General features: G+C 37.8%; 4 protein-coding genes across 5 annotated transcripts; 1 reads left to right on the top strand and 3 right to left on the bottom strand.

Annotated features, from left to right (window-relative positions):
• The first annotated feature begins 3,716 nt into the window (after positions 1-3,716).
• On the top strand, positions 3,717-4,844 carry LOC127171299 (gamma-crystallin M1). Its single transcript, XM_051119845.1, has 3 exons — positions 3,717-3,787; positions 4,122-4,373; positions 4,524-4,844. The coding sequence occupies exons 1-3, from the start codon at positions 3,779-3,781 to the stop codon at positions 4,797-4,799; spliced, it is 537 nt and encodes a 178-aa protein (XP_050975802.1). The 5' UTR covers positions 3,717-3,778; the 3' UTR covers positions 4,800-4,844.
• A 5,356-nt stretch (positions 4,845-10,200) lies between these two features.
• Positions 10,201-11,564, bottom strand: LOC127171300 (gamma-crystallin M2-like). Its single transcript, XM_051119846.1, has 3 exons — positions 11,486-11,564; positions 11,093-11,335; positions 10,201-10,965 (listed from the first exon to the last, which is right to left on the bottom strand). The coding sequence occupies exons 1-3, from the start codon at positions 11,492-11,494 to the stop codon at positions 10,696-10,698; spliced, it is 522 nt and encodes a 173-aa protein (XP_050975803.1). The 5' UTR covers positions 11,495-11,564; the 3' UTR covers positions 10,201-10,695.
• A 3,082-nt stretch (positions 11,565-14,646) lies between these two features.
• On the bottom strand, positions 14,647-15,599 carry LOC127171078 (gamma-crystallin M2). Of its 2 annotated transcripts, XM_051119495.1 has the most exons (3): positions 15,454-15,599; positions 15,075-15,317; positions 14,649-14,960 (listed from the first exon to the last, which is right to left on the bottom strand). In XM_051119495.1, exons 1-3 carry the CDS (start codon positions 15,463-15,465, stop codon positions 14,688-14,690), a joined length of 528 nt encoding a protein of 175 aa, XP_050975452.1. In that variant the 5' UTR covers positions 15,466-15,599; the 3' UTR covers positions 14,649-14,687. The 2 variants fall into 2 exon arrangements, with proteins under 2 accessions (XP_050975451.1, XP_050975452.1); XM_051119494.1 differs by lacking the exon at positions 15,454-15,599 and having other exon boundaries at positions 14,647-14,960; positions 15,075-15,332.
• Positions 15,600-20,676: 5,077 nt separating this feature from the next.
• LOC127171076 (gamma-crystallin M2-like) lies at positions 20,677-21,514 on the bottom strand. The gene is made up of 3 exons (XM_051119491.1): positions 21,424-21,514; positions 21,098-21,340; positions 20,677-21,014 (listed from the first exon to the last, which is right to left on the bottom strand). The coding sequence occupies exons 1-3, from the start codon at positions 21,451-21,453 to the stop codon at positions 20,742-20,744; spliced, it is 546 nt and encodes a 181-aa protein (XP_050975448.1). The 5' UTR covers positions 21,454-21,514; the 3' UTR covers positions 20,677-20,741.
• Positions 21,515-21,809: the final 295 nt, after the last annotated feature.

Below are 21,809 nucleotides of genomic sequence, written 5' to 3' on the forward strand. Positions count from 1 at the left end.
GACATTCAAACTTTAATTAGGAAGCTTATTACAAACAGCACGACAGGGGTAGCTGCAGCCTGGAGCAATGGGCGTGCAGAAAGGAGGCATCCAGAAAGGTCAATCAGTACAAGAGAAACTACTAATAATCCAGCCCTTACCCTACCCCACACCCTGACAGACAGCTTTGTCGACCAATCATGAAGACCTTTCTCCACGTCCCATACCTGTCAGCACACCCTAACTTTTCACAATGTCCAATGCTACAGTTATTAAGGATAATTATAGAGTCATCCTTATTAATTATTCTGAAAAAAATCAAAATAAAATAAAATAGGAAAAGTAGGATTGATCTTAAATGTCTGTTTGGTTTTTAACGATATTATTATATCTACCCAGCAGGTACTAGACATCAATATAACGCCAGGTTGACACTGGAGAGGGGGGTGCAATAAACATAAAACCACTTATATTACAGTTACTGAATTATTTTGCGTCCTCCACATAGTATTTTAGGTTTCATCTGGGACTGAGGACGTCTCTTATTTAGATATTCAACCGCAGCAAGCCCACTGATCTGCCACTTAACATCATATTGAGCAAAACCCAACACATCGGTAGGTCTACAATATTAGCCTAATATAAGTTTACACACCGGTATATCGTTGTGTTAGTTGTAGTGGGTGACAAGCTACGGTAAGCTAAGCTTGGTAACCTTATAATTACTCATAGAAAAAATACATCAGATATCATCATTTTTAGTCATTACTAATTTATTAATGATCCAGCATTATCACTTCACCCGATGTTTAAAGTGAAAAAAAAATAGGCTTGACAGCCTAGTTACTTACACATAACTACAGAAGAGAAGGGGGAAAGCAGGCAGTGGACCAAACCACTGTGAGGCAAGGGAGGGGGCTCCCTTAAATTTTTGTGTTTATATTGTTTACATAATTGTGATTTATATTGTTTACATAACTGTGATTTACGCCTACCCCCCCTGTGATTTACACCTATGGTTAGACAACCCAAAAACAACAAACTATCAATGTCGGCTGATGTTGGTATTGAACATCAAATTAACACTGACATTGGACGTTGAATTAACATAAAATTTTGGTCACCTGATGTCACAATCGAAATGTAACGAAATATCAACATCTTATGATGTGTGCCTGCTGGGTACATTCTAAATGGTAGATGCTAAGTTGCTTTCATAGGCGCTTTGTTTCTCGTGTGCTTCAGCACTGATAAAAAGGTGATTTTCCTAAAAGAGCATTACACGGGTGTGACATTGCATCTTTCTAAAGGTGACATTTCACCTGTGTGTTTCGAAGCAGTCGAAACCCGGCGCTGATGGATGGTCACGGTTGCTGCCTCACATGTCTGGGCATCAAGCACGCTGAGGTGGCATTTGTCATGTACCCACTGCAAGAAGATGAGTTGTGATTAAGACTCCACTACCTCAAAAGGGGTGGAGTCCCCTCACTTCTGCCTCAATCTTGGTCTCTTCCTGGCAAAAGCTGGGGAGGTGTATTTCAGGTAGTGGCTTGGGTGATCTGAGGATTATGGTGAGGGTTTCCCCTCCGAGGAACCAAAATCTTTAGCTTTAGCTTTAGCGCTCCGCAGCCAGTGTCATCCATCAGCTCGGGTCCCCCCAGCCCTCTCCTCCGTGGAGTTGCCTGGGGAATGTGCTGGACCTTCTAAACGAAATGTACCAGCCGTATCCTTTGGCGCTCCTCCAGACAACCAGACTGTTGCATCGGAGGGCGAGCCCACTCTCTTCAGACATGATCATCCGGCTACGTTGCAGATATGATGACTATGCTTGCCTGGGCCGTTGAGAGGGTCCGGCTTGGGTGAAAAAACTTCACCGTGTACCAAGCCCTCGATGTTGGATGATTGGTTTCTCATTGGCTTGTGCTGGTTCTCAGTGTCCCACCCTAGTAACATTCTTCCCGAAGGTGCATGAGGAGATTACTAGGTCATGGACAGCATCTTTTACTGCCAGAAACAGACCTAGTGTCTCCTCCTCCCTCACTACCCTCGATGGTGGGGTAGCCAGGTGGTATGCAGAGATCCCCCGTGGAGCGGTCAGCTGCGATGCAATTGTATCCAAGCACCACTGCCCCCTGGCGGGGTAAACTGTTTCCCCCCTTACAGGCCTATAAGCATTTGTCTAGAGCAGTGGATAGTGCGGAACCGTACCTCTCTCATCATCTTCTATCACCAGTGGGCAGCAGTGGGCGGTTCAAGAACTCAACTAGGCCTTCTGACGCACCCTCTGCCCTACCGTGGAACCAGGTAAGTGTTTGGGCCACCACAGAGCTCCCCAAGCCAGGTCCTTGCATTCCACCTTGCTGCCCCACTGTGGGTATGTCTGTGGTTCCTTTGGTCCCACTTGCATGGTCTGTGAGAGCATAGCTAGCGCTCTTCAGCCTATCTCACTGGCTTCTTCGGACCATCAGACATGGCTATGCGATTCAGTTTGCCCGGTGTCGCTCCAAGTTCAGGGGCATCCTGTTTACCTCATGCTCATGTCTTGCGTGTGGAGATCACAGACCTACTGGTGAAGGACGCGATAGAGCCGGTCTCTTACAGCCCCTACTTTATTGTATTCAAGAAACGCGGTGGGTCACAGCCAGTCTTGGATCTGCGAGTTTTAAAATCAAGCCCTTCACAAGCTAATGTTCAAAATGTTAACGCAGAAATGCATTTTCGAGTGCATTCGGTCCTGTCATTGGTTTGCAGCAATCGCATGAAGAACTTGTACGTTCATGTCTCGATTCTCCCTCGACACAGGTGGTTCCTGTGCTTTGCATGGAACGTGCTCAGTCAGTGTTGAATTGCTTGAATTCATTCAAAGGCAGGACAGCGAATCCCACTGAAATTATTTCAGAGGCTCCTGGGGCATACGGCAGCTGCAGCGGAAGTATCAGTAACAATAACAGTGGCAGTAACTCGGTTTGCTTCATATGAGATCACTTCAGCACTGGCTTATGGTTCATTAAAAATCTATATTAAACAGAAAAATACATATTTTGCATGCTTAATTCAATGCTTATCTACCATGTAAATTGAATTACTCCCTGAAGGAGCAATCTTGCTTGTAATGTGCATGCAAGTATGGAGGAAACAGAATTTTCCAGAGCAACATTTAAATATGTAAAAACCAGTAAAATGTTTAGCACATTTATTGAAAATTAGCACATGCATTATTTAAAGAAATTATGTAAAGTACATCCACTGAAATTTTGTCAGTTACACATTTCTGTTAATAATTTAGTGATTTACTTATTTTGTCTGGACATGTTATACTGATGCCTAATGAACATTTATTTCCATGGTCCTGACACCCAACTCTTATTTATTTGAGTATAAAATTACATTTACAACTCCCAAGTTTAGTTGAATCAATTATTTTTACCTCATAAACATGAATGTATTTCAACATGATTTGGTTTAGAGTAATAAGAGCACATTTTATCTGTGTCACGTGAATACGGTCATTATGTCACTTGTGATATTGAAAGAACATTCGCTCTGGATGTGACTAAAGTTTTGTCTATACTATAAAAGACAATGCACTAAAAGCTGCCAGAGATGTATGGATCAAAACTATTGTTTCAGTTTACTGGACCACTTCAGCAGAAGTCATACTGCTTGATCATCAGCTTTTGGCATTTGAATAACAACAAAATGTGGGTCACTGGTTTTTGTATAAAGATCACCACCAAAGGCCATCAAAGTACAGCTGGTACAGTGAGCTGAAGCACTGAGATAACAACACACTACCACCATGGGCAAGGTAATAGTGTTTGAAAAATAAATATGCTTAATATTGTTGCATCCAGTTTGTATTTGCTTAAAGTAATAGTTAAAAATTCTAAACCTGTACAAGTGTTTTCTGTTGAACACAAGAGAATATTTGGAAAAATCAGTACCAAACAGTCGACAGTAGCCACTGACTTACATAGTATTTTTTTCCACACTATGGAAGTCAATGATTACCATAAACTGTTTGGAATTTTCATTTTTGGGTGAACTATCCTTTTTAATTCTTTTTTTTTTTTAAATGGAATTCAGATCTAAAAGGCAAGTCGTTTATTTTAAAACAGCTGAATTTTTAATCCCATTAACAGATCATCTTCTACGAGGACAGGAACTTCCAGGGGCGCAGCTATGATTGCATGAGCGACTGCTCTGATATCTCCTCATACCTGAGCCGCGTTGGTTCCATCAGGGTGGACAGCGGTTGTTTCATGGTTTATGAGCGCAACAGCTTCATGGGGAACCAGTTCTTCCTGAGGAGGGGCGAGTACCATGATATACAGCGCATGATGAGCATGGGCATGATGTTCGACACTATCAGATCCTGCCGCATGATTCCTCCAGTACGGCTCTCACTTTGTTTACAGTGTTGTGTAGTTTTACTAATGCACTCCACTTTTTCATTGCATTATATTATAGTAAGCATACATTGTTGAGAAACGGCTATATAATGAAGACATTATTCTAATGAATCTTTTTTTGTTGTTTTACAGTACAGGGGATCCTTCAGAATGAGAATCTATGAGAGGGACAATTTCGGAGGACAGATGTACGAACTTATGGATGACTGTGAAAACATCATGGAACGTTTCCGTATGTCTGAGTGCCAGTCCTGCCATGTGATGGACGGCCACTGGCTCTTCTATGAGCAGCCCCACTACAGAGGAAGGATGGTCTACTTCAGACCTGGAGAGTACAGGAGCTTCAGAGATATGGGATACAGCAACATGAGATTCATGAGCATGAGACGTATCACTGATATCTGTTAAACTGCTAGAATATAAAAGGAAATAAAGTGTTATTTTCAGAACTAACTGTGGTGTCTATTGTTTTATTGGATTACTGAATGGCTCACTTTTTAAAAAGGGCAATGCATTTTTTTTTTAGATTTAATACTTTTTTTTAACATATAAATAAGAAACTTGGATTTGTTAGACTAAAAACATTCATAATTTAGGTTTGCATGACTTAGGTTTCCTCCATCTCTTTGAGCTTTAAAACTAAATTAGACATTTTTTGCCTCACTGTCTTCAAGAGCTTTAAAGTGCTCCTATTATGCCTTTTCAAATATGACCTTTCATGCAGTGTGTCATGTAGCTGTATGTGAACATAAACTATCTGAAAAGTTGTGAAGCCGACAGTGCATGATAAATAAAGTTATTGTCTATCAAAAAAAAGAGTTGGCTCACAATCACCTGAACGTGTCATCAGGAATTCGAATCTTTTTCTGTTACAGCTATACGTCACGAAGTAACACATTTGCATAATGTCTACCCACGTTCTATGTCGCGAACAACTTACCCGCCCACAAACACAGTAAAATTTCCATGTGGTTTACCTCATGTCGAGGAGACGCTGTATCCTATGCTGTGAGAGTAAATTTGTTTTATATTCACTTCCAAAAGATGAATCTACAAAGATTTATTTTCTAGCGATCGTTCAGAATACATAGTTGTGTATGTTATGTTCTGTAACAACCCTGCACATGTCTTGCTAACTGGCTAAATCAAGATTCTGTAGTTCTGTTGTTCAGCTGTGTGCCCACTGTAGTCTAAAAATTTGTGATTGATGCAGCTTGACTGAAAGCCACTTAAAGCATTATACAATGTTGAAGTTTACAACATAGAGGTGTTCGCTTACATAAGCAAATTGCAAGCACTTTCCACAGTAGACCGTGCTAACTTGTCGATCAGCCAATTCAGCCATTTCATCGTCAGACTCCGGCTCGAATTGGTAAGGTAAAATCGATGCCATCTTTTCTATGTATTGACAAGTATCCAGGCCTGTCACTCAGTTATGGCAATGGCATTTCTTTTTCCGACACGAGCTGTATGTGGTAAACCAATTATAAAGGACTGCACCATCTGACCAATCACAGCAGTGAGGGCTCACGGAAAGGAGGGGTTTAGAGAGACTGATTCTTCAAACTGCTTCGCACGAGTTGTTTATGAATCATTCAGAAGAAAACTAAAGTGTTTTATGACCTTGCATACATGTAAACCTGTTTTAGGAGACTCATAAAACAATATTAGGAACCTTTAAAATGGCATAATAGGAGCACTTTAAGTACGTGACATATTCACTTAAAGGAGAAGTCCACTTCCAGAACAACAATTTACAGATAATGTACTCACCTCCTTGTCATCCAAGATGTTCATGTTTCTCTTTCTTCAGTCGTAAAGATATTATGTTTTTTGAGGAAAACATTTCAGGATTTTTCTCCATATAATGGACTGATATGGTGTCCCGAGTTAGAACTTCCAAAATGCAGTTTAAACGCACCTTCAAATGATCCCAAATGCAGTTGTAAACAATCCCAGCCTAGGAAGAAGAATCTTATCTAGAGAAACGATTGGTTGTTTTCATAAAAATAATACAATTTATATACTTTTTTAATGCCAAATGCTCGTCTTGTTTTGCTCTTCCCGGTTCATGTCAGTTAGGGTATGTCGAAAAACTCCCATTTCATGATCTTTGTCAACAAAATATCGCTGTTTTACCTTTTTTGTTAAGGGTGTTTGATCTTCTTTGCATGTTCACTTTGCAAAGACTGGATCGATACTTCTGCAGCAATGTAGGAGAATTTGAAATGATTTTTGAAGTTGAGGGAGAAAATATGATCAGATTTTTTCGACATACCCTAACTGTCTTGAGCCAGAATACACAGAGTTCAGACAGAGCAAGACAAGATGAGCGTTAAAAGTATTTCGTCAGATTGTTTCGCTAGACAAGACCCTTCTTCCTCGGCTGGGATTGTTTACAACCGCATTTTGCAACTGTTTTGAAGCTGCATTTAAACTGCATTTTTGCAGTTCAAACTTGGGGCACCATATCAGTCCATTATATGGAGAAAAATACCGAAATGTCTTCCTCAAAAAACACAATTTCTTTACGACTGAAGGAAGAAAGACATGAACATCTTGGATGACAAGGGGTTGAGTACATTATCTGTAAATTGTTGTTCTGGAAATGGACTTTTCCTATAAGCAGTGCACTTCCTGTGTTACAGGAAGTTTTACAATAGTTTTACATAGTACATGAATTTTGTTTGATTTAAAAAGTTGAGACGGCCTATGGAATTACCTTTATGCCAATTAAAATGCATGCACAATTTCAAGAAACGTATGACAATATAAACTGAATCTGAATAAAATGTCTCTGAAACTGGAAAAAAAAAAGTAAATTGCAGACAAAATCTTTTTTTGCAACTGTTTTCTCCTCTTTCATTCGCCGATCTGTACTTACAAATGCGATTCCAGAATTTTCGTTTACGCTTCTAAATTTTTCTTTTACCCTATTTAATTTGAATGATATGAAATGATATGTGAAGATTTGTTATATAATTATTATTTCAGGATTTATCTGCTGCTACACTGCATTGCTGATGTTGATGATTTCTTAGGAATAGCACAGATGAATGATATCATCGCCATTATCATCAATCATCAGGATACTCGCGGTAAGTTGTCTTGATTTAGCACAATCATTATAGGCTGATTATCTACATACAGTTACAGTTTTCATTTAGATCATTTGCTTCGACTGGTTTATTTAACCCAGCACCTGTAATGTACAGTCCTAAATATATTGTATCTGGCAATGACCAATGCTGTTTTACAAGGTCGCTGCGCCGTCAACTTTGGCAAAGTATTTTTACCATGCTTTTTCTGTGTCCAGATTTGACTGTAAGAAGAAGAATGGAAAATGGTCACTTCAGATGGGGGGGGGGGGGTCGCATTTGTAAGTACAGATCAGCGAATGAAATTGGAGAAAACAGTTGCAAAACTTGCAGTGTGTTAAAAACGAAGTCAAAGATTTTGTCTGCAATTTTTTTCCAGTTTCTAAGAGATTTTATTCAGATTCAATTTATATTTTCATACGTTTCTTGAAAGGTAATTCCACACTCGTCAATGTCTAAATGTTTGAGATGGCCAATCCAATCGCAGTAGGCGGGTTTACTGTTCACAGAAGCAGAGCGCGATTTCTAGCGTGAAGTTTTGAACTTGTAACACTTCCTTCATCGTTCTATTCCTTTCTGTTTTTTTTTTTTAAATTTTAAAAAAGCGCTTCACCCCAATGTTCAAGACATGACTACACCCTTGATGTGGGATATTTATTGGGTTATAAATTTAATAGAGATAGAATATGATATATGTTTTTGGTAATGTACATATAGCACATGGCTGGCTTTCTCAAAAGCATCGTGACATAAGTCGATTGTAGAGACCAGTGGTGGCGCCATATTTGATTTTACGCCGGTAAGAACGAGAGTTGGCTGACGGTGTTTTACTGCTTTTTGTGACCCACTGAATAATGTAACTGTACTAGTACTGTACGTTTTGAATTGAGATTGGGATAAGAATTAGTGTGGTCCCAGTATTTCTATATTTTTTTGGCAGCATACTGACATATCTCTGTATTGTAGAGTATTATGTCCAACTGTAGTTTTAAAAATGATACAAATAGCTTTCAAAATGACATAAACTCCTCTTATTAAGCACTATGTTTTTATATGTTGTTATGGTTACATTTATTTTGTCTATTTTAAAGATGATATGTCATGTTTAGTGGCTTTTTATCTTCAACGGTGATTAGAGAATTGTGTTGATCATATTTGATCCCATGAACATTAATTAAATTCATTGTCATTTTTAGTCATCAGATGGGGTTTTATATGAGGGTGAATGGAGGAAATGAGATGGCAGTCCTGTACAGTATGAACTTCGTATTTACAATGGGGACAAAGGTAAGTTTTGTTGTATGTGAAAACCAGTTTCCATATACCAAACTTATTTGTCTTTTTTCATGGACATATGTCAGTGGGCTAGATATAATAAGTCAGGATAGATAATCAGTCAGATGACAGATTTGTGGGTCTACTCTATGTGACCCAAAAAATAAAACTTCTGCTTAGCAAATCTCTGTTCTCATCAGCTATTTTAATATAGTAAATTATTGTTTGGATTTTTCTTACATTTTCTTAACTCACCTTTTTTTATATTCTTTGATAGTTATGTTTCTTTTTTATAAAGTATAACACAATTCCTTCAAGGCATCATGGCATTAGTTATTTTACAGAAATAATGAGAATGTACATTTGAAAAAGAAATGGGTAAAAATGAATGTTTCTCAACTTGTTTGGGTCTGTGCTCTTTTTCCATTAGAGATGAAATTGACCCTGTTTGAATATAATGACACTGATCATGCAATAATAATACTACGCAATAATAATTTCTTGTTGCTAGGAAAGATGCAATGTTAGGTAAATGCATTTGCATTTATGCATATATCAGGTGATTTTATTCAAAGTGACTCACAAAAGCAGTTAGTCAAAGACAGAAATATTCGTAATAAACAATGCCAGGTTTTGTAGACAACTACTTTAGGTAGCAAATTAGGGAAGAGGAGAAATGCAGAGAAGAGAGGGTTGTGTGTGTGTGTGTGTGTAATTGCAAGTTATGGATGCATACTTTTGCCACTTCACTTCAGTTTTTTTATTGCTTCTGAAACATACACATCAGTTTCTTTTTTCCGTAAAATTGAAAAAAAGTATTGTTCATTAAATAACAAATAAAAATTTTCACATAAGAGATAGACTCTGTACCTATGCATTAGTCTATGCCCTCTGACTGCTCCCTCTGGTGTTCAAACAATTTGTTGCTCAAAGACATGGAAAAACTCTGCTTGTTATATCATGATCCATTTTGCATATCCACAGTGTTAATTATCAGGTTTTTTTTATTCTGATATATCGTGGCACAATCATGTTTTTAATGTAATAATCCACCAAAATATTATATCTACTGATACTTTTCTCAGTAGCATTCTCAGGTAGATAGGGAAGGAATATGATATTGTTAGCAGCTTTTCTGATGTACCATGTTTTAAAACAGGTAAGCAGACAAACTATAAAACTGATCCAGCAAAAACAGTCAAAGGAGAGGTGAAGAGGAAGATGACTATTCATAACCTGGAACTTTAGAGCGCTGTAAATGATGAGTGTTTTTAATGTGTACGTTCTCATGAAATCACATAAAATGTAGAAATAGTTTGTTGTGCGAATGTTCAGGATTTATGAATGATTGTGTTTTTAACATACAGAACGAATTGTTCTGTTGAACATTTTTTAATGTTCAGAAAGAAAAGCAAACCTATCTTTAATTGTCCCTGTTTGTTTTTTTTTTTTTTTTTTTGTTTTTATTTTTGTGATGGACTGTTACCGTGTTCTAAAGAAATGTATATTTTACTGCTTCAGTAAATTAACACAATTCACAATTGTGCTACTACACAAACCTAGAGTACCAGATACGCCCATGTAAAGTTCACATTTGTTATTATAAACAAAAATGATTTGCAATTTCCTGGCATGAACTACAAGCAGAGTGAGTACATTTTGACAAAACATAACAAAAGTGGCAAAGTACAATAGAATGTCTGTGTTAAATATAAAGGACAGAAACTATCATCAGCCTACATAATTGGGGTCAAATTTGTTTTAAAGTAAGTAGATTTGAGTAAGAACCAACTGACACTGTTTTCCAAAAACTGACTGGCATCTGAATTGCAGCAAGAGTGAATCAGACAAATAAATGTTTCCATTTATTTTCCAAAAGTAATGTCAGAAAAGGTTCATTGCATAGTTTCTTTCATTCATGCTTTTCAGTTTTAGAAGGTAATACGTCTGATAGAACCAATTCTTGAGCTCATGGCACCCCAGTCGCTGTACCTCCTGTATTCACCTGGTCTCATGAGGTATTGTCTGCCTCTGTAATTAGGATGCTCGTAGAAGATCCAGTATCCATCTTGAACATTGCAAGAGTGGATATCATTGTAATGGAATCGATCATAAAGTGATGGACAGTCATCAGTGAACTCCATCATCTGACCACCAAAGTCTGGACGGTTATAGATCATCATTTTGTAGGATCCCTGGTGCTATGGGTTGAAAACACATTTATTAAAAACATCACAGTAAGCTGTAATGCTATAAAAGCTCTGAAAGATATGTTTAGACGCAGCATACTGTAAGATTTGGAATTGTAAGTAAAAGAAGAGGGCTTACTTGGGGTATCATTCGACAAGATCTGACACAGTCATTGAAACCCATCCACCGTTGGTAGTCAGCATATTCGCCTTGGCGCAGAAAGTACTGGTAACCCATATAATGTGGCCTCTCGTATACCATCCAGCATCCACTTTCAACTTGAATAGAGTTACAGCGACTGAAATGAGAGTGCAGGTCAGCACAGTCACTAGTGCACTCATAGGAGCGGCCCTGGAAGTTCTTGTCTTCGTAGAAGATGATCTGTAACAGAGTTTATTGTTGTTTTATTTTTTATTGAACGTTATGCATTCACACACAAATAACCCTGTCCACTTCCAGAAGTTGTGCAGATGACATTGTTTATTAAACTTACAAATATTCAATGAGACAAAGATTAGATAAAAGCCTCACCTTTCCCATTTTGTTGATTCAGTGTTGCCCTACACTGAGAGAGGACTACTGGGATCCTTTTATATACTTTAGGAAAAGAGACATTGTCAGTCACATCAATTAACTTCAGATGTCAGCTTTTTGCTTTATTGAAAGAGTGGTCAGCTGCTGAACAACAATAGGAATTTGTATCATTTGGCAGCAGACCAAATTATTTTTTTGTTGTCTTGTGAATGATAACAGTGCTGCTTATTAACCCCTTGTGTTCATGAATGTTTGAATTGTGATTTTAATGTAGTGCAGGATAAATACCAAATGATTTTAAACTGTTACAGGGATAGTTCCCCTAAAAATGAAAATTACCCCATGATTTATTCACCCTCAAGCCATCCTAGATGTATATGACTTTCTTCTTTCAAACCAATACAATCGGAGTTGTATTGTATTGTTCTGAAAGAAGAAAGTCAGATACTCCTAGGATGAAGGGCGTAAATTTCATCTAACAGTAGGGGGGGACAATAAACATAAAATTTCTCAAGAGCAATTTTTGAAGGGGACACAAATAATACAGCCAAACTTGTACTTGTAAGGATAAATACTGTACACAGCATGTGTACATAGCATGGAGACTGTGTTTAAAAATGAGTTTGGTTCATAGGTTTACCATACGGTCATATTATAATTATTGAATTATTTTGCATCCTCCAAATAGTATTTTAGATTTTGTCCAGGAGTCCGTCTTTTATTTAGATATTCAACCACAGCAAGCCCACTGATCTGCCTCTTAACATCATAGTGAGCAAAACCCAACACATCAGTATGTCTACAATATTAGCCTAATATCAGTTCACACACAGGCTTATCGGTGACAAGCTACGGTATTAAACAAGCTAAGCTTGGTGTCCTTATAATCGCTCATAGAAAAATACACTAGATATCATAATTATTTGTCATGGCTAATGTATTAATGATCCAGCATTATCTGTATTAAAGAAATAGAATCACTTCATCCGATGTTTAAAGTGAATAAAATAGCCTTGACAGCCTCCCACCGGACTCGCATATGTATCGGAAAGGGGGGAAAGCAGGTAGTGGACCAAACCACTGTGAGGCAAGGGCGGAGGGACTCAAAATATTTCTGAACTTAAAATGCTTTTTCGCATTTATATTGTTTTACTACTTACACATTTATCGTCGCTTGTAATAATATTTTTAGGGGGGGCAACCCTCAAAGGCGGGAGGGGGGTCCTGCCCCCCCCATTCCCCCTGTGATTTATGCATATGCCTAGGATGTTTTGAGGGTGAGTAAATCATGGTGTAATTTTCATTTTTGGGAAAATTATCCCTTTAATATAAATTGCCTCTTTGCTCTAAAAGTGCAGACTACTTGCCTTGTTATGGCATTGACATCTCCAGGTTGTGCATGTTTTAGATGACTTTAGATGATGTAACAGACATATTGATGCTAAAACCAAATGGAGTTGTGATTTTTTTTTATTTTTTTTTATTTTTTTTTTTTATTGAAATATCAAATTCAGTATAGTACCAAGGATTTGTAATGTGCCTCATGCTCTTAAATTTCATGCCACCCTTTCCTCTAATGTGTTGAGGCATGGACTACACAAGACCTCTGAACATGTCCTGTGGTATCTGGCACCATAAAATGGATTGGATATCTTGGACCAGCATACCCCACAGATATTCAGTCAGTTTAAGATCTGGGAAATTTGGAAGCCAAAGCAACACCTTAAACTCTTGTCATGCTCCTTAAACAGTTTTGCATTGTGCATCATGTGCTGAAAGGGTCCTCTGTCATCAGGGAACACCATTGCTATGTAAGGGATGTACAACCTTTAGGTCAACAGACTTTAGATACGTGGTATGTGTCAAAGTGATTTCCTCAAGAATACCACGACCCAAGGTTTCCAAGCAGAACATTGCCTAATCCTGCTGCCATCCCTTCTGCAGGTAAACAGCGCACCTGGCCATCCACCTGATCTAAAAGAATATGTGATTTTTTTTTTAGACCAGGCTTTTTCCATTGACCCATGGTCCAGTTTTGGTGCACAAGTTCCCATTGTAGGCGTTTTTTTTCAACAGTAGGCAGGGTTCATCGTGGAAACTGCAATGCACTGTGTTCTGACATCTTTCTGTCATGGCCTGCATATATCAAGTGTTTTAGCAGTTTTAGCTACAGTATCTCTGATTCTGTCTGATCAAACCCAACAGGCCAGCCCTCACTCCCCAATTGTATCAGCAAACCCTGGGTGCCCATGAACTTGATGCTGGTTCACTGATTATCTTTCCTTGGACCAGTTTAGGTTGGTACTACAGGGAACATCCCACAAGTATTGCTGCTGTTCCATAAGCGCCACCTGCTACCAGATAGTGAATTTGCATTTTCATGCAGCCAGTCTGCTGTTTTTGTGTCATGCAGATATATTTTATGTAGCGTAATTTTACAAAGCTGAAATCAGAGCATTATGTTTTTGCTTCAGATTTTGAATTATACAGTCTAATTTAAATCAGACCTGCTCATGTATGCAGCATCTTTGTTTGGGTTGTGATTACAGTGCAGTGCTTGCTTCTAATTTTAAATGGCTACAGAGATTATGTTTATGTACTCATATTTTCTGGGACAAGTGTGTGGCAAACAAATCAGGTTTAATTGCTGAAGCTTTTAGTCGTCAGGATATTGTCGGTTGTTCCGCTCAGTTGCCAGTTGTGGTGCTCCTTAATTTTCAGTGGGTGCTCCTAACTTTTTGAAGTTGGGAGCACCAGTGCTACCAAGTAAAAAAAGTTTATTTTGAACCTTGAATTTGGTAAATGGAAACTTAATGAGGTTTTTGCTTGCATATCAGATAGAGATGCTGAGACAAGCTGTACATTTGTGAAGTCGTTATTGACTCTGGTCTTGTTTATTTTCAGTATATTAAAGTTTTATAATTCTCAAGTCGTGTCAGAATTGATCTAAATTTAATCACACAAATGTTTTAATCACAATAAATTGATATTATTAAGCCTAGCTTTGGTTGTGCTCATAACTTGAATAACATTTTATTTTTTAAATAAGCTTTTGTATTTTATGTACTTTGCAAGTTTATTTCATAGGATATTTTTATTTGGATTATTCATTAGTACAAATGAAAAATTTGTGTTAAAGAATGTTCAGAACAATTGTTTAAGTGTTGTAGAGTAATTATTTTATTGACTCTTCAGAACACTAGTACCAGGAGTCCATGATACGCCTCATGCTCATGAATCTCATGCCACCCATATTGCTGAAGCTCCTGTACTCTCCAGGCCTGAAGTACCACATCCTGCCTCTGTAGTGGGGCTGCTCATAGAAGAGCCAGTGGCCGTCCATAATATGACAGGACTGGCAGTGAGACATGCGGTAACGGTCCATGATGCTGTCGCAGTCATCAGTCAGCTCGTACATCTGACCCATGAAGTTCTCCCTCTCGTAGATCCTCATTCTGTAGGATCCTCTGTACTGTAGTCATCAAATAATTTAGTTTTAGTAGTTTATAGTATCTATTCTGCATTTCGATGAAAAAAATAAAATTAAGTTAATTTATTACAAATGCAAAAGGTTCATGGAACTCACCATGGGGATCATACGGCAGGACCTGATGCATTCATTCATTCCAAACATAGACATGTAATCAGCATATTCTCCCTTCCTAAAGAAATACTGATTTCCCATGTAGTTGGGGCGATCGTACATCATCCAACATCCGCTCTCCACTCTGCAAGAGTGACAGCGGCTCATGTAGGAGGAGAAGTCACCACAGTCGCTCATACACTCATAAGAGCGACCCTGGAAGTTCCTGTCCTCGTAGAAGATGACCTGGGATAAAAACATAAAATGTTCAGCATTGACTGAAGTACTATTTGTTTAACAATATATTAAACAATACCCAACGCAATTTAGAACTGAATCTTCAAAAGCTCTTTGTTGTATTGAAATTGCAGTGTTGGCTTACCTTTCCATGCATGTTTGCGGTTGGGGTTATTCCAAATTTGCTACTGTAATGACAGGCTGCTGCGTTATTTATACCATATGGACTCTGAAAGAATTTGTATTCCTATTGTTTAAAATGGCCTTAGTCAGCTGCATGGTGTAGTGAGTTGTACAGTTTGCTACTACAGACCTGAAAGGGTTATTATTTCAAGCCTTGTGGTGGAGAATATTAGAAATTTCTGCTTGTAAAGCAATTCCAGTGGCAAGACCACACTCTAAACAGGCAAAATACAGGTTATACTAAATACCCCTTTGTAACCTGGGCCACACAAACGTGTATTTTTTTTATTATTAAGTTTCTTTAATAGGATTTTTTTTCTTTTTCAATTTTGCTAGTTTGAAAGTTGGGAACAGAGTGACTCTTGCTAGCCCTCATATCAGATACTGATATTCTGGTATTGCTGTTATGAGAAGAGCTCTCAATCAAATGTTTATACTTGGTCAATATGATTTAAAGATTTTATAAACAGTTGATAATTATAGTTCATGGAATTTATTGTTAATGGTTATCTTGTTTTTAAAGAAGGCTGACAGCAGTTAGTAGAATAGTTGAGGGAAACATAACATGGCAGAGCAGAGAATGCCATTAACAGTATGCAGGCACTATTGATCTTGTTGTTGTATGAGCCACTAGATATGATATACAAACACATACATATACACAGGAGCTGATGAGCTAGAACATTAAGGATGATCTGCCTAATATGCTGTTGGTGCTGCCAAAACAGCACTGACCTGCCAAAGTCATAGACTCTACAAGGTGTCCTATCTGGCAATCAAATTTGTTGGTTCAGCAAATCCCAAAGATGCTCAGTTGGATTAAGATCTGGGGAGTTTGGAGGCTTGACCTCATGTTTCTCAAACTATTTCTGAACAATGTGTGCAGTGTGCATTATCCTGCTGAAATAGGCCACTTCTACTAGGGAACACCATTGTCATGAAGGGGTGTACCTGGTCTGCAACAATCTTTAGGTAGGTAGCATGTGTCACATTTACTGTCTGCATGAATGGCCAGACCCAGGGTTTTCCAGCAGAACATTGCTCAGGGCATCACACTACCTCCATCGGTTTGTTGTCTTTCTACAGTGCATCCTGGTGCCATCATTTTCTTAGGTAAATCACACACACGTAAAAGTTGTCTACATGATGTAAAAGGAAAAAAGACTCATCAGATGATGCTACTTACTTCCACTTTTTCAAGGTTCAGTTTGTTGCTTGTGTTCCAATTGTAGGGATTTTTAATGGTGGACAGTTGGGCATCATGGGCAATCTGATTGGTCCACAGCTACACAGCCCCATGTATAATTAAATTTTTTTGTGATTTGTGTCAGTGCCAATAGCCTTGTGGTTAGTGCGCCCACATACAGCATATCTGTGCTCATTAAAACCTGAGTTTGATTCTCAACTCGAGATTCTTTGCCAATCCTGCTCCCCACTCTTCACCCAATGATTTCCTGTCTGCTCTCTATTATCCTGTCAAATAAAGGCATGAAAAGGCTCAAAAATATAATAGAAAAAAAATGCATGACTGCAACAGTAGACCTTCTGTTGGTTCAGACCAGACTAGATAGCCTTCTTTGCTCTCCTTGGATTACTGTTGGTAAATTCTCTATTCTGCTAAACAGGAGCAACCCACAAGCCTTACTATGTCAGAGATGAGTCCTTTTTAATTTTTTTTTACCATCTTATGTCCTCAATTTTTTGACTTATTTGGACATATTCCCTGCAATTAGGTAAATAAATGACTTGTTTTAAGGACTTGGTTTTAGGATTATTTACCTCCTGTTGGAACACAAAAAATACCAACACTGATTACCAGCATTCTTCAAAAGACCTTATTTTGTGTTCAACAGAAGACTTCATACATGTTCGGAACAACATGAGGGTGAATAAATGATGACAATGTATTTAAGGGTGAAATATCCTTTTAACTTAACATAAAAATGAACATAAAATTTTAAAGAGGACACAAATAGTACAGCCAAAATTGTACTTGTAAGGATAGATATTGTGTACACAGCATGTGTATATAGCATAAATACATATTGACCAAAACCCAACACATCGGTAGGTCTACAATATTAGCCTTATATTCGTTCACGCACAGGCTTATCGCTGTGTTAGTTATAGTGAGTGACAAGCTACAGTATTAAACGAGCTAAGCTTGGTAACCTTATAGTCGTTCATAGAAAAATACATCGGGTATCATCATTTTTGTGACTAATTTATTAAAGTCCACTTTCAGAACAAAAATTTACAGATAATGTACTCACCTCCTTGTCATCCGAGATGTTCATGTCTTTCTTTCTTCAGTCGTAAAGAAATTATGTTTTTTGAGGAAAACATTTCAGCATTTTTCTCCATACAATGGACTGATATGGTGTCCCAAGTTTGAACTTCCAAAATGCAGTTTAAATGCGGCTTCAAACAATCCCAAATGCAGTTGTAAACAATCCCAGCTGAGGAAGAAGGGTCTTATCTAGCAAAACGATCGGTTATTTTCATTAAAAAAAATACCATTTAAATACTTTTTAATCTCAGACGCTCGTCTTGTCTTACTCTGCCTGAACTCTGTGTATTCTGGTTCAAGACAGTTTAGGGTATGTCGAAAAACTCCAATCGTATTTTCTCCCTCAATTTCAAAAATCATTTCAAAATCATCCTACATCACTGCAGAAGTACCGACCCAGTCATTGCAAAGTGAACATGCAAAGAAGGTAAAATGGCGGTATAATACAATTTTGAAGTTGAGGGAGAACATGAGATTCGACATACCCTTTTTTTCGACATACCCTAACTGTCATGAACCGGAAAAAAACAGAGTTTAGGCAGAGCAGGACAAGATGAGCATTTGACATTAAAAAGTATATAAATAGTATTATTTTTATGAAAATAACCAATCGTTTCACTAGATAAGACCCTTCTTCCTCGGCTGGGATTGTTTACAACCGCATTTGGGATCGTTTGAAGCTGCATTTAAACTGCTTTTTGGAAGTTCAAACTCGGCACCATATAAGTCCACTATATGGAAAAAAGTTTCTTTACGACTGAAGAAAGAAAGACATGAACATCTTCGATGACAAGGGGGTGGCTGAGTACATTATCTGTACATTTTTGTTCTGGAAGTGACTGGACTTTTCCTTTAATGATCCAGCATCACCTGTGTTAATGAGAAAGAATCACTTCACCCGATGTTTAAAGTGAATAAAATAGCCTTGGCAGCCTAAGTTCCTTAAACATAACTACTGAAGTAACTACTGAAGTTTGCTGTCTCCCACCGGACTCGTGTGTGTATCGGTAAAGGTGGAAAGCAGACAGTGGACCAAACCACTGTGAGGCAAGGGAGGGGGACTCAAAACATTTTTGCGTTTATATTGTTTTACTACTATTATATTATTTACAATACACAGAGACGCTTGAAATAATATGTTTAGGGGGGGGGACAACCCTCAGATAGCACCCCCCCCCCCACTACTGTTCCATTTCCCACACCAGCTTCACAACCCTCTAATGCTCATGAGATTGCTGCTCAAGCTACAATTACTGCTGATCTTTTATGGGTCTATAAGCCCTACGGTCACAGGCCATGGGTCTGCATTGTTTTTTTTGTGCCCTTTACCATGCCCAAGTTCATGACCCAGCAGCGTTGCCCTGATGCTACAGCTCTATTTCAGTAGTCCTTGGGACTAAATTGGCCCACTTTCTAGTATATAAAAGTATACATTTACGTATACTTTAAGTATAACAGTAGTAAACATTGTGTACACAACTAGTTTATTTCTATAATATTATCTATATTTTAGTTTGTACTGCAACTGTACTAAAAGTGAACCTATAGGTATACTGATAGTTTTATAATTAAATACTTTTCAGTACACTTTGAAGTATAGTCTCAGTAAACTAGTTTAGTAGTTTTATACTGCAAGTATACTCGTAAGTTTTCTTTAAGTGAACTTTACATTTTACCTTAATTATACTACTGTGTCCCTCTTAGGTATTAATTTGTTTATATTTTGTTATATGAATATCTGAACATACAAAACAATAAAAGAAAGAACAGGGTATCTGCTTGTAAACAAAAACTTTTTTTTTCTAGCTTCATGCATTCTTTTTTTATAAACACTTGAATATGGGTAAGTTTCATAAATAATAATAATAAAAAAACAACATTTTGTACAAAAAGCTGAAAAAAGACTGAATTGGATTCAGAGTGATAACCAAAACGTAGATGAGTCAGTCACACCCCAAAGCTTGACAGTCAATATTACCTGTTCATGGATCACATTTCATTCCATAACGTTACAGTTTTGATGCTGTTTTATGAATGATGATCATATTAAAAATGTGTGGAAGCATCTGTTGTAATAGTGTAATAGCACCCCCTTACATTTAACAATGAAAACATGGATTCTCTGAGAACAATATTGCTCAAATATATTTAGACTTTTTCTAAGTATAAGTCAGGTATACTTAAATGTCATTTTAAGTATATTTCTGAGAATTACATAAACAGTAGACTGAAAGTATACTTTCCTATTTTAGATTAAAAGAATTATACTAATAGCACACTTGAATAAACTTTTTTTGTAAGGAATGTGCTAGATGCATATCTTCGAACATTGGTCTTGCAGCTTTTTCAACGTGTCGCACATTAGACCCGGCTTTCTCTTTCATTCACCAGTGCTGCAGCTTTGCAGCTGGATACTATTACACATGTCTGGTGTTTATAAGAGCAAAAACACGTTTGATCATCCCTTTATTTCCAATGACTGACATAACAGAATTTGCCAACATTTTAGTGCTGATGTGAATGGTCACTTGCCGGGAAAAGCCAGAACGCTGTTGCTTTTGTGAACAGCATATTTGTGTATTTACTGGTAAAGTCACAGTGGTAATTTTACAGCAATTTACCAGTATTGTTACAACCATTATTTCATTATTTTACATTACTTCATTTCAGATGTATTAGCATTTTTATAGGCCAACCATTTTATGGTCTGACCAAAATTGAGTGAAGATTAGATTGGAAGCTTAGAATTTCTAAACCTTTTAGCAATCTTATTTATTTATTTTTGACCACTGAGTAATGCTGACTCCAACTTAGTCAAGTACCCACAGGTTCTTATGTTGTTTTACAACATTTCGTTTCAGTATGCTAAAAAACAAACAAACGAAGGTGTTTTAAGAGTTGTTGAATAGTACTTTATTGTCAAGTAACACAAATTTTCTTACATTACTACAATTTGCTTTTTAATAGAAGGAATCATTGATGCGCCTCGTGCTCATGAACTTCATGGCACCCATATCTCTGAAGTTCCTGTACTCTCCAGGCCTGAAGTACCACATCCTGCCTCTGTAGTGGGGCTGCTCATACATGAGCCAGTGGCCATCCATCACATGGCAGGACTGGCAGTGAGACATGTGATAACGGTCCATGATGTTGTCACAGTCATCCATCATCTCGTACATCTGACCCATGAAGTTCTCCCTCTCGTAGATCCTCATTCTGAAGGGTCCCCTGTGCTGCAAATATATTGACTGAAATGTAAAAACTGCTAAATTGTTGTAATAGCATTAAGCAAATCAAATATTTACTATTCTCTTACCATGGGGATCATACGGCAAGATCTAATGCAGTCGTTCATGCCAAACATAGACATGTAATCAGCATAGTCACCCCTTCTGAAGAAATACTGATTTCCCATGTAGTTGGGACGGTCGTACATCATGAAGCAGCCACTTTCAACTCTGCAAGAGTGGCAGCGACTCAGGTAGGGGGACATGTCAGCACAGTCACTTGTGCACTCATAAGAGCGACCCTGGAAGTTCCTGTCCTCGTAGAAGATGGCCTGTTGAGATTAAACATGAGGTTACTAGAGAGAGAATGGTATATTTTGTTGTTATTTCATTATGCCATTATGTCATTACTTACCCTGCACATGCTCATGCCTGATGTGGTCATTTTTCAAAAATGATTGGATACTCTTTCGTTTACACTGCTCTGTCCTCCTGCCAGGTCTCACTCTTACTTTTATACCCGAGCGAATTGAATAAAACTGTGGGCTTGCTATTGAGATTGAGGACAACCTCCTGACTCAGCAGATCAGTATGGAAGCATTCAGCATGCATTCATTGTGGTCCATTTTGACATATCCTACAGGTTGTATACGCGTTCCACAATAACGTTTTTCTTTTTGTAAAGGGTTGTTTTACGCTTTCCACAAATAACATGTTGATCAAATTAATCTGTTAAAACTGTCTAATAGCTACTGCATAACTATTAATTGTTCAAACCTCTTGTGTAATTATCTTTTTAAG

This window comes from Labeo rohita, chromosome 9, assembly GCF_022985175.1.
Source record: "Labeo rohita strain BAU-BD-2019 chromosome 9, IGBB_LRoh.1.0, whole genome shotgun sequence".
Taxonomy (NCBI): domain Eukaryota; kingdom Metazoa; phylum Chordata; class Actinopteri; order Cypriniformes; family Cyprinidae; genus Labeo; species Labeo rohita.

Bases quoted from the DNA above. Each gene is read 5' to 3' on its own strand.
- LOC127171076 (XM_051119491.1), bottom strand. From the start codon at position 21,453: ATGACCACATCAGGCATGAGCATGTGCAGG. The intron at 21,341-21,423 runs GTAAGTAATGAC...TAATCTCAACAG, and splicing joins CAGGCATGAGCATGTGCAGG to GCCATCTTCTACGAGGACAG. The intron at 21,015-21,097 runs GTAAGAGAATAG...ATATATTTGCAG, and splicing joins CTTGCCGTATGATCCCCATG to CACAGGGGACCCTTCAGAAT.
- LOC127171300 (XM_051119846.1), bottom strand. The intron at 10,966-11,092 runs GTAAGCCCTCTT...TTCAACCCATAG, and splicing joins CTTGTCGAATGATACCCCAA to CACCAGGGATCCTACAAAAT.
- LOC127171299 (XM_051119845.1), top strand. The intron at 4,374-4,523 runs GTACGGCTCTCA...GTTGTTTTACAG, and splicing joins CCTGCCGCATGATTCCTCCA to TACAGGGGATCCTTCAGAAT.
- LOC127171078 (XM_051119494.1), bottom strand. From the start codon at position 15,332: ATGTTTTTATCCCAGGTCATCTTCTACGAGGACAGGAACTTCCAGGGT. The intron at 14,961-15,074 runs GTGAGTTCCATG...TGATGACTACAG, and splicing joins CCTGCCGTATGATCCCCATG to TACAGAGGATCCTACAGAAT.